This window comes from Frieseomelitta varia, unplaced genomic scaffold, assembly GCF_011392965.1.
Source record: "Frieseomelitta varia isolate USP_RPSP 00005682 unplaced genomic scaffold, Fvar_1.2 scaffold_73, whole genome shotgun sequence".
Classification (NCBI taxonomy): domain Eukaryota; kingdom Metazoa; phylum Arthropoda; class Insecta; order Hymenoptera; family Apidae; genus Frieseomelitta; species Frieseomelitta varia.
Genome location: NW_025110512.1, coordinates 1 through 12,545, shown reverse-complemented (window position 1 = coordinate 12,545; position 12,545 = coordinate 1). Strand labels below are relative to the sequence as shown.

Sequence of the window (12,545 nt, the reverse complement as noted above, 5' to 3'; positions counted from 1 at the left end):
TCGATTTCGAGTTCGAGAATCGTAGGAAGTATATTACGTGTTCCACCGTTGGTACGCTGTAATCGCATGTTTTGTAGGAAATGAAAACTTGGAATAAAAAATAAAAAACTGTAATCTAAATCAAATACAAAAAATTCATGAGACATTTTAGAAAAGAACAAAAATATTCATATAGTAGATAAGAAATTTGTCAATACTTTAAACTGTTATTATTTCGTGAAAAAAATTTGTAGAACAATTAACTTAATTTTTTATTTTAATGAGTGGGGTCTCTGCTTTAACAAACTTGAGTTTATTTCGTTCAAAGATATTTATTTTTACATCATGCTGCAAGTGTAAAAATAAAAATATTTTTTTCTCGAAAATTGTAGAAATTCAAATAATTTCAAATAAATACATCTCGCTGAAGAGAAGGTGTTCAATGATTTTTCAATCATTGAACATCTTTTTATGATCAGATCAATCATGATCTTGAAAATTGAAATCTTCCTTTACATTGATCCCTTAATATTACCTCTAATTTGTCTTCACTAAATACTTACTGAGCTTTAAACAATAATTGATTAATTTTTAACGAATTATAACAACAAATGACCAACCGTATGCAAGTATCATTGAAATTCGTCATAACAAATGAATTCATCAAAATTTCGAAAACGAATGATCTGCAATAAATAATTTACACCATATAATATAACTTTATTTATGAAATCAAATATATACTAATCAATATTTGTGGGAACATTTCTTCGATACTTCCAAGCTTTTCACTTACAGAATTCACTCAAACTCTGAAATTATACTCTAAAAATAAGTAAAAACCGTCATATCTAATTCATATCTAATTATGTTATTAAAAAATATATTTCGATCAATCTTTTTTAATACCTTTAAATAGATGTAAATAATCAAATATATAATGAATTTTTCATTCCAATTCCCATCAATCACTGTTTTAAATCGTTATATTCCTTCATTGATGAAGTATCACCACGTTTCAATTCAATAAATGATCTTTGAAGCAGATGTGACAGTACTATCCATATTTTTTAATTTTAAATTTCATCACTAGTAGTGCTGCAGTGCAAAACTTGCATGAATCGGTACGACAGGATGTGACACGAAAATAGTATGCTGGACCTGAGACTTCCGAATCGTTGGCCGAAAAAATACATTGTATGCAAGGTCTGCTCATACACCTCCTCTGTGAAATAGGCTATAGACGAGATATATGAATAGACCAAGCACCTTATGGAGTTTCGTGGCCCGTAACCTGAAATACCGACATAATAAAAAAATCACTGGTTCTTTAGCGCTACAGTGCAAAACTTGCCTAAATCGGTACGACAGGATGTGATACGAAAATGGTAAGGTATTCCTAGGAAATCGTGGGACAAAAAAAAAAAATTCATTTACCTCATCTGTGATAATATACATGTTTTACGGAGGTTTTCTCCTTTAAATAAATATATTACGAGATTTAGGAGCTATTAATGTTAATAATGAGAATATACAATAATAATAATAAAAAGATTATATAACGACCGTTTGCTTTGATTGATTATTAACAATCGAGAATACAAAATATTTTCTGCTACCTTATTTCTTCATTTTTTATCTGCATCGCTTTTTTAAATATTCGCGTCGCCACAGTCTGTTTGCTGTAAACGCTCTCTGGAGGAGAGAACACTACATTTTGAGTATTGTGAACTTTGCCTTTAACTGCGCTAGTAGGTAACAAGTAGGTTCTGCATACAGAAGTTAAGTATGTTGTAAAATAGATGTAGACATACGAATTATTTTTAAAACTGCATGAATTCTTTTCTGTCAGTGCGTTTCACCTCGCATATATTGGAAAATATATCTGTGTTGTAAACCTTTTATATTTGCACGAATAAAAATGGAATATAATGTCTTTCGTGGTGAGAATGCTTTCTGATATAACCTTTTTTAGATTTGCGTAACGTACAGTTCTGTAGAATTCCAGCGAGTCGATTTAAATTTGAATTTTTTGCAGATTATTGTAAAGCCGAAAATAGCGAAGACGAAGACGTGAATCATGATCTACAATCACGATTGTATGCTGAAATTTATTACGCTTCGAGTGATATAGATAACGTAGACACAAAGTCAGATATTAAGTTAGAAATTGTTAATACTGACGATGACATACTTCATATAGATGCGAACGATAGTTATACTTCTCTAAAGAATAATAACGAAGATTGCAAAAAACTAGATAATTCGGTTAACGAATTAGAAGATAATAAGCCAGATATTATTTCTGTTAGCGTTTCAAGCACATCTGAGACATTATGTAAGGACAAAAGTGACAATGTCTCGGCTGTAACAGTGAAAGAAGAGGAAGAAGGAAAAGATATCGAGCTTTCAGAGAATAAAAAACAGTTAACAAGTAACAGTGTAGAATATGTTACAAGCGGATTAAATTGCAATGACATCCGTGACATTGAAAATGATATAAAACCAAAAATAGAAGATGAAAATAAAGAGGAGTTGAAACTTTTACAATGTTCGAATAACAAAGCAACTACAAATCAATGTGTTTCTCCAAATCCTACAAAACACGATAGTGATAACAACAAATACCAGGAAACTATGTCAAATGAAAAAGACATTAACAATATTTTAAGAAAGTATGAATTTTCTAAGTCGTTTATTAATAAACTGTACTTAGAAAAATATGAAAACTTAGAAAAGAAACTACAAGAAGTAGAAGAGGAAGAGAGATTACAAGAAAAACAACAAGAGAAAATGAGTGTTAAAAAATCTGTAAATGACAAAAAAATAGATACGAAATATGAGGTTTTTAGTACAACTGAAAAATTACAAAAAGCTGTTAATTATTCTGAGGAAATAGTGTTATCATCAGAAACAGAAAGCGACTCCGATGAATCTATTTTAGAAGTACCTATTCCCCCAAAACCTCAACCACCGATTATAAATTTAAAGGATTCTGATGAAGAGTCAAAAATATCAAGCAATGACAGTGATATAGGAGACGAACTTTCGTTTGTTAAAAGAAAGAAAAAGAATTCAGTAAAAAATTTTGAAAAAGAAACTTTTACAATTGATCAGTATTTAGAAAATTATGTCTCGAATACAGATTCCATTGATGATACATCAGGGAGAGAAGATATAATATTAAACTGTACAGAAATACAAAAAGGTGCTTCAAATATAAAAGAGATAATGGAAATGAGTAAAAACATTCAGTCAGAGCGACATGTTGATAAAGACAGTACATCTGAAATCCAATCACCATCAAAAATGGTCCATGCAAATGTTATATATGAAAGAGACAAAAATGAATCAATTAATTTTGCAGAAGATGTAACAGTAACAAATTTTCTTAATTCTCATGAATCAACTCCAAATAGGAAAAGGTATTATGATCCTTGTGACCCTTGTACAAGTGATAGTGAACCTTGCACAAGTGTAAAACAAAGAAAAAATATAGAAAGTGAAGATGATCATTTGAAAGAAAATACTGAACATGATAGTAATGCTAAAATTAATCAAGATTGGGAAGAATACTTTTTTCGTCCTATGTCAGAAAAGCTTAAAGCTTTCTATGAGTTTCAGGGACAACAAGATTTTGATATAAAAGAAATTCAAAGTAAAATGTCAAGTAAATTATTCGAAATTAATATAATCCATTTTCTTCACAAATTCACTTAAATTCACAAATTTATTATTTTTAATTATTTTGTATTATAAATAAATTATAGGTGATCCAAGACTTTGGACCATTTTAGATGAAGACCTAATGCCCGAACTGTTCAGACATCAAAGATATTGGCATATGAAATGTACTAAGTGTCGCCAACAAGGTCATCAGAGACATAATTGTCCAGAACCATACAAGCCTCTTCGATGTCATATGTGTGGTACTCAAGGACATACAGAAACTCGATGTCCTCAAAAAATGTGTCTCACGGTTCGAATATATATTGTCAAGAATATGTCATGTATTTAATTCTTCTAAATGTATTAATGTGTTAATTTTTTACAGTGTGGTAAAAAGCAGGGTACATTTAGAAAAACTTGTGAAGCTTGTCGCATACTACACTGTAACATGTGTAATGCCGTAGGACACAAATCAACAGAATGTCCAGATCTTTGGAGAAGATTTCATCAAACAGTGAGTTTGCTGTTGCATACAATATAAATAAATACTTTTCACGTTCGCTACCGCCATTTGAAGGAAAAATCGCACAGAAATATTAGACTTTTATAATTTTATATAATATTACATATCTTTTTTTATATATATTATCAAAATGTTCTAAATAAACGACTGGAGTACATATATGTGTCATTGGGGTGCAGATAAATCATTTTTCACTGTGGACCATGAATCACATTAATGTATATGATGCACTGGGATAATGAAGATAAAAATTTTTAAAATAATGAAGGAATAACTATATATCAAAAATAAACATATTTAGAACTATATTATTTTTAATTAATATGATAGACAATAGGTTATATCTCTTAACATTAATTGGCAAAAACCAGTTTATCATTTGAAATGCTATGTTTGAAAAAAGAATATTCTATACTAGTGACCATAATTTTATGTTGCACACTAATGAATTTTACTTCAGAAAGACAAATAAAATCGTGGAAAAATAATCATGAAAAGTAAAATTACTCCATCAGAGAGTTAATCCCATTTTAGCAGCAGTGAATGTTAAACAGTTAAAATAATTAAAAAGTTACATATTGTAATACTATAGATCAGGCATAGTCTGTTATTACAGATATTTTACATTCTCAACCTTTTATATTTCACATATCTTCTAAAGTATGTATATGAAAATGGCGTATTCCTACAGATTATACAATAATGAGAATAAATAAAACATATGTATATGTATGCCATATATATTAAAATTTTTTTATATTTCTGTCATATCTTATACAATTTTATAGAATTTTTATATTTATATATGTTTTCTTTACAATTTATTTATACACTATATATATTTTAAATTATACATTTTTTTCATGCAATTAAATTTTATTATCTCTACATAAAATTATAAAATTTTAATATATTGCTCTATAGAAGTATCTCCAATAGAAGCAAATAAGATTTCATTTATTTCTTAAATATTCGTATATACGTGTCCATACATATGTCACATATACGTATGTAAAACTTAGTAGCGAACGTGTTATATAATTATATTATACACGGTTTAAATGTAAAAAGTAATTTTATTTCATTTTATTGAACTGCAGACACGAACATGTGAAATAAATATACCTGAAAACTTATCCGAAGTTATGAAACCTGCAGATTTACTCTACTGTTGCAATTGCACCAAACGAGGACATGATTCTTCTACATGTAATGAGTATCGATGGTCTCAACATTTTCCAACACCAGCATTTGTATCAAATTATACAGGCGAGCTACAAAATGAAGTTCCTACTTGTGAAAATATTAATGAAGATGTAATCCCATTAATTAAACCAACAAAAGCGAAACATAGAACATTTCTCCCAGATAAAAATGATTTAGAAGGTTCTTGTGTTATATATTCATATGGAACATTTTATACAAAGAAATTTAACGGCGAGCAAAATGTTCGAAAACTTTTCACACTTGATATACATCCTTCTCACTTGACGAGCCTTTTAAAAGGTCGTATTGCTCCAACTTTTCTTGATGAATTATCAAAAGTAGTTAAATTTGAGATTAAGATGTATTACGACGTAAGTAACGAATTAATGATTAGAGTTCGATCAATAGAACATTTGCCTCAACATATACTGGAACTTTTCCTTTATTGGCTTAAATTAGACGATGAAGATAAACACTTGGAAATTACTATAAATCTTCCTCGTGGAAACAAAAAGTTATCAAGACATTTAACATTTAAAATCGAAGAATTACATAAGAATTTGGGAGATCCAAATCATATTTGTGCCCAAATTGAGCAGTTAGAAATGTCACTGAATGCTACTCAAAATCCTCAAACCTCAGTTTCTATTTTACAAAAATTAATGGATTATAGAGCCAATTTAAGGAAAATATATCTAACTAAACCTAAGAATAATGATCTAATACTGCAATTAAGAAAATGTATTAAACATTTGAGAAAATGCTCAGTTGATGAAGTATACTTAGAGAAATATTTAAAAATTATTGTTATATATAACAAAATATTTTTACCTCGTAAATTAACAGACACTGAATTAAAACGTTTCCTTGCAAAATATTACAAAAAGCAGGAAAACAATAATAAAACAGAAAAGAATAATGAAATTAAAAAGGCTGCTAAAAAGAGAAAGCTATCGACTTATCTTGCATTCATAGAAAGTTTGAAATCTACTAATAGCAACACTGATGGGTGTTCATCAAAAAAAATTAAAGCGCAAGGTAAACAAAAACCTACTGTTGTATCTATTGAAAATATTTCAGTAAATAATAATATCCAGGGCATAACACATGTAGAAAATATTTGTAATGAAACATGCACATCAGAAAGACATGTTAATGAACATGTTAATATTGATTCCATAGTGCCTACACAATCGGCATGTAATGTTTCAAATAATAATGAAGTACTAATGACAAAGCCTATACGAAAAGTAAATTTAAACACTGTTTCATCAAATTTAATTACTATACCTCTTCAAAAATCCACACACAATGTATCGTTAAGGAGTCCTAAAAGTGTACCTTGTGCTAAAATAAAACCTTCAGAAAATAACACAGAAAAAGATTCAGAACTAATAAACAGTAATAACGAAGAAGCAAAAATAAATAAAGTACAGGAAAAACAAGATAATATAATTGATTCTGAAACAAGTATTACAAAGAAGAAAAAATGTAAGAAAGCAAAAAAAATAAAACTAGATCTTGAAAATAAGTTAGAAGTTACAGAAAATAAAAAAACTGATATTGATACGTCTTTAGAAAATAAAGCTAATGAGATTATAAATGAAGCTCTTGAATTTAATTTGCCGTATATGAATAAAGCTGTTGAAGAAGTTAGAAAAAAAATAAATGATAAAAGTCTTAAACAGGAGCATATTGATACTTTATTAAGATTAATAAATTTAGAGAAAGATCACAGGAAATATGTAAGTTCATTTTATAATTATTTGCAATGAATTTTATTTTTTAAAATACAGTTTTGTTTATGTGCTAATGTTAAGTACGTAAAATTTGTTGGCATTTTTCGTATATCAAATCTATAATTTTTTTTAAAAACCCTTTGTATAAAGTTGAAAAAAGAATAAATAATAAAAACCTTTCTTATTTAAATTAATACTTTGTAAGTGTACTTTACTGAAGGTGGTTGATTCAATCTCCTATATATATTATATATAATATAATATATAATATTAAAATAACTTTAAGTTTTATATTTGTATGTATAGATAATAAGTTTAAAAAAAAAGTAATAAATTTTAAGAACTTATACTTGCATATATCTTAATTGTATACAAGTTATATACTTAATTATATATTACATATTTTTAAAAAAATATAATTAAATATTATTTTTATTAACATAGAAAACTAGTATACATGTATTATTATCTTTGCCTATTTTTTTGTAAATAAAAAAAAAATTTTTTCAAGCAAAATGTAGTTTAATAAAACATGTTCATATTCTTTATCTTACACATATTTATTGTCTAAAACATAATGTTGCAATAATTAAATTTTACTTTGACTAAATATATATTATTATATCAAATATAAAGATAATATTTGCATTGTATTTAGTTTTTAAAATTTATTTTTACTGTTGATAAAAGAATTTATGATTGTTTCAGTAAGTTAGTACTCCAAAAATATTATACATTATAGAATGAAATTTATGTTTTAATATGTTATTTTTATATGTACATACGTATCAGTCAAATATTCTTATGATTAATGAATTACATTTATATCGATACAATTAAACTAATAAGAAATTATATTTATTCTCTTTATTACTTCTTCATTGGTGGAGGTCCTCCCATAGGTGGTGGTGGTCCATTCATCGGTGGCCTCATTGGCCCCATAGGTCCCATAGGACCCATCATTGGTCCCATTGGTCCCATAGGTCCCATCATAGGTGGTCTCATACCCATCATTGGAGGCATCGGTCCATGTGGTCCCATCATCATTGGACCTCCAGGGCCCATTGGGCCACCAGGATGCATTCCTGGTGGTGGCATCATACCTGGTGGACCCTGAGGAGGTACACCAGGACGTGGTCCAAGGTTTGGTGGTGGTGGAATTGCTGCTCCCTTGTTTGCTGCAAAGGGGTTAGATGCAATTTTTCCAGCTTTAAATGCTGCTGTTGTTGCATCAATTAGATGTTGCGCTTGTTCCTCCATCCATTTTTGATAGAAATATTTGACATTGTCCTTATGTTTACGACCCTGACAATGAGTTTTTCTTACACTTGGTGAATCATGCGTTAGATACGTGTCGCAATAATCACAATAATATTTCGGCATTGTTTTATTAATTAAACAGTGTAAGGAAATGTACTTTTCACACAATTGTTTGTAATTGCATGAATTTCTCACAGCTAAATGTTAATACTTTATTTTAGGTTATATACACACATATTTTTCGTTAAACGTTGACTATGACTGCAACCAAGATGTACAAGTTACATGGAAAAACTTAAATTCCCTATTATTCTCTATCTGTTGGTATAGGGTGTAGGGTAATTTCTAGTTCAATTTTCTGTTAATTTTATATTAATTAAAATAAAATTATTTATAATTTTATAATAAGAGGATAGCAGAAAGTTATGCAGTTATTATTTTTAAAATAATATCATCATACTAATGAAATTTATATGTGTAATTATTTATCAACAGTTTCCTAAATATTATTAATAAAAAACATTATTCATATTTATTTTTATATTTTTTTTACAATTTGTATATCCAATTTTTCTAAAATATAAATTTCGTAATCAATATTAAAATTGATAAAATGTAACTAGTTATTTGATTTATGATATTCTTTGTCTATTCAGAACATGTTACAAATAAACTGCATAATTTGAATACTTTTTATTACACCATACAAAAATTTAATGTATATTTTTTATATAAATTCTATATTTAATTCTAACTGTTACTTTCAATATTAACAAATTCAATATTAACATTATTAAAAAGTAACCTGTAACATTTAGGTTCTATAAAATGTACAAATACATAATGTAAATATTTAATTGAAATTTTATAGTTTGATTAGCATGTGGATATATGGAAGAGGAAAATGATATGAACATAGGTTAAGAGTAATATCAAAAATATGAAATATAAACATAGATTAATAGTAATATCAAAAATATGAAATACAAAGAAGATAATAATAGTTATTATACAAGATAAGAATACGTTGATTATAAACATATTATCATGCATTAATATAATAATTATATTAATGCATGATATTAAATCATTATACAATCATTTATTATTTAATATATAATATATAATGTTAAATCATCATGTAATTATATTTATTATTGAATATGTATGTACATATTATTTTTTTCAAAATATCTCATACATCTCAAAGCATCTTAATATAAAATTTAGATATTGAAGAGCAAAATATTACTTCTTTCATATTTTGTAATTTTATTGAGTCATTTTAATAAAACTTCAGACAATATGTTAATGTTATGTTGTTTTTATTAATTCTCGTAGAATTGGTAAATTTTGACTAGAAAAAACTGAGGTGTATACATAAAATATTTGTAGCAATGAAACATTCATTTAATAATAATTTTTAGATATTTCTGATAGAAAGAATATAAAGAATATAAAATATTATTCGAATACTTGTCTCTAGACAATTATTAATTTTGTAATCATACAGGCTGAAAACATAAAAGAAGAGATTTTATAATATTGTAATTAGAGCCTATTCTGTTTTATAATTCTGTTTTATATTACGAAAAATCTAATTAACAATGTATTGATCAAAAAATCATTTTGATCAAAGGATTTTAATATTGTAATTTCTTCAAATTAATTATTTACAATATCATATATTGTAAATAATTCTTGATCAATTGGATTCAATGATTTTTACGTAATAAATAGTTACGTATGAATATTATAATTGACACCTTAGAGAAAAATTATTGATCACCTCTAAATTAATAGGAAAATTAAATAACTGTATGGCAATATGACAAAACGAGTGATAACACCGGAATCTTAAAATTAAATTCTCTATGGACACGACCTGACGACAGCGCGTTGGCACTGTTCTTGAATTCTTAAAATCTGCAACGAGAGTTTTCGGAGAACCGAATTTACTGGGGCAATTTGTCGGTGGCCTTTGCTTGGCACCTGAAAACTCGTACTGCAGTTTTCGAGGATTGCCGAATCACTGCAGAAATTTAGATATTCTCCGTTTCTCTTGCCTCTCTTTTCGACAGAATAGATCCCATGTGTTCAAACTTTATCAGTATCTATAGATAAAAAAAACTGAAACATCATATAACAAAAAATTTATAAATGCTTTATTAGAAAATTATGATAAAAATATGAAATATAAACTTTTATATATTTATACAATGTACGTTTCAAAATGTTACCCCATTAAAGTGCTATTCAATTTATCGTGGATGAAATTTCTATTTCGTCAAATTTTTTTACATCCTTTACGTCTTGAAATCAATTCATTTTGTGTATATATTCCTATGTTGTAAACTTTTATTTTCAGACTCTCACAAATAGAAATCTAGAGATTACCTATGTATCTTATCTTATCTTGTATTAAACTAAGAGAGTATTCACCTATATGTGTGCCACATTTTATGTCTTTATTATAACTTTTTAATGAAGCATTTATGATATAATATTTTAATCTTATTTTTAACTATAGAATACACTGGTAAAAATGTAGGACATCTTGTACAAAATACAATTCAAATGAATTTTTTCAATTTAATTGTGACATATACATGTATAAGTAGTTATTATAATAAAATAATTAAAATCAATTAGTATAATTAAAAAGTATTAATTGAAGATACATTAGTCTGTATAGTAAAGACACTTTAGTCTGATGACTTTAAGTACATATCTGTTTGATGTTGAGATATTAGAAAAATTGAAATATGTGTTTCTAGTCATATTCAAAAAGTTTATACACATTTTATGAACTATTAGCTATTTATTAAAAATGAATATAGAATTGATGAGTGATGTAAATTGTACTAAATATATTCCTTGTTTCAAATTAAATTTAGCAAAGCATTAGATCTCACAATCAATTGTGATATAATAAAATGTAGAAAATTATTAATCTTTTGGTAGAATTGCACTAGGTGTTCAATTATTTATGCAACATAATATGCAGAAAGAAATCAATTGAATACTATGATTTACATCTGAAGAATGGATAAAGTTTAGTACAATTTTAATTAGTATTATATTGTATTTATTGCTTTCAATTAATATTATTTAATTTTTCGTAAATATATTTATTAACGAGAATATCTATGTATAATATGCATATGTGATATACATATGAGACTGTATATGTATGTACAATACAAAGTTTTCATAGCAACCGATTTAAATATTTTAAATATTCTTAAAATTTTATTCTAATAAATAATATAATTTTATTCTTATAAATAATATGAAGTATGAACATAAATTATTTTAATTGAACAAAGTTAAGTTTTAAGTACCGTTTTAATGTTTTACAGTTATTCCTAAGTTATTTTTGTAACGTAGTGTATACATATACATATATGCTTATTCACATAACGAACGTAACTTCGGAAGTGAAGTTACAAATTGTTAGAAAATAGCATCACGCTTGTGCAGAGATTTGGGAACGTATATCTAGTCAATGTGTCTAGTGGTTACGCCTGTGAACACAGGAGTAACAATTAATTTCAGATGCAGCTTATATGTTTCACTGACAGAAGTTTGCTCTTACTTGGATTAAGTTATATGTATGTGCTAGATTTCTGAATAACGCTTCAACTATTATTAGAATTATATAGTTGAAAATAACGTAATGTAAATATCAATATAAAGATTATAATATTGTCATTTGTTGCAGGAAAGTATCACTTCAAATACTCTAAAGTACCACAAAATACCATTATATTTCTTTATTTATATTTTCTACTTTTTTTTATTGATCTTTTTTTTCATTTATTTTATATATGCATATAACAGACTACGTGTATCAGTGTTCGAAAAATGATTACGTGAAATGATTAAGATAATATTTGGAATAGTATTTAAATTACCACTGTTTCTACATACTATGACAATTTATAATATATTTTATAAGGAAAGGACAAAAAATTGAATATCTTATAAATATTTAAGAATTTCTCATGAATTTTGTGTATTAAATTTAGACCAGAGCTTTTTATTTTTTATTCCAAATTAATAATTCGTGTGAAATGCACGCGTATTGGGTTTAAATTAGTTAGAGATTTTAGCGCCAACGATAAAATACGTAATATACTTCCTACGATTCTCGAACTCGAAATCGG

At 26.8% G+C, this 12,545-nt stretch overlaps 2 protein-coding genes across 3 annotated transcripts; one reads left to right on the top strand and one right to left on the bottom strand.

Moving 5' to 3' along the window:
* The first annotated feature begins 1,662 nt into the window (after positions 1-1,662).
* LOC122535502 lies at positions 1,663-7,296 on the top strand. Of its 2 annotated transcripts, none has more exons than XM_043667083.1 (5): positions 1,663-1,922; positions 2,018-3,637; positions 3,750-3,958; positions 4,034-4,162; positions 5,272-7,296. In XM_043667083.1, the coding sequence occupies exons 1-5, from the start codon at positions 1,901-1,903 to the stop codon at positions 7,150-7,152; spliced, it is 3,861 nt and encodes a 1,286-aa protein (XP_043523018.1). In that variant the 5' UTR covers positions 1,663-1,900; the 3' UTR covers positions 7,153-7,296. The 2 variants fall into 2 exon arrangements, with proteins under 2 accessions (XP_043523018.1, XP_043523017.1); XM_043667082.1 differs by having other exon boundaries at positions 1,664-1,922; positions 2,018-3,649.
* Positions 7,297-7,858: 562 nt separating this feature from the next.
* On the bottom strand, positions 7,859-8,655 carry LOC122535504 (U1 small nuclear ribonucleoprotein C). Its single transcript, XM_043667084.1, has one exon. The coding sequence runs from the start codon at positions 8,497-8,499 to the stop codon at positions 7,987-7,989; it is 513 nt and encodes a 170-aa protein (XP_043523019.1). The 5' UTR covers positions 8,500-8,655; the 3' UTR covers positions 7,859-7,986.
* Positions 8,656-12,545: the final 3,890 nt, after the last annotated feature.

Coding starts and splice junctions, on each gene's coding strand:
- LOC122535502 (XM_043667082.1), top strand. CDS start 1,901: ATGGAATATAATGTCTTTCGTG. Junction 1,923..2,017: donor GGAATATAATGTCTTTCGTG/GTGAGAATGCTT, acceptor AATTTTTTGCAG/ATTATTGTAAAGCCGAAAAT. Junction 3,650..3,749: donor AATTCAAAGTAAAATGTCAA/GTAAATTATTCG, acceptor AATAAATTATAG/GTGATCCAAGACTTTGGACC.
- LOC122535504 (XM_043667084.1), bottom strand. CDS start 8,499: ATGCCGAAATATTATTGTGATTATTGCGACACGTATCTAACGCATGAT.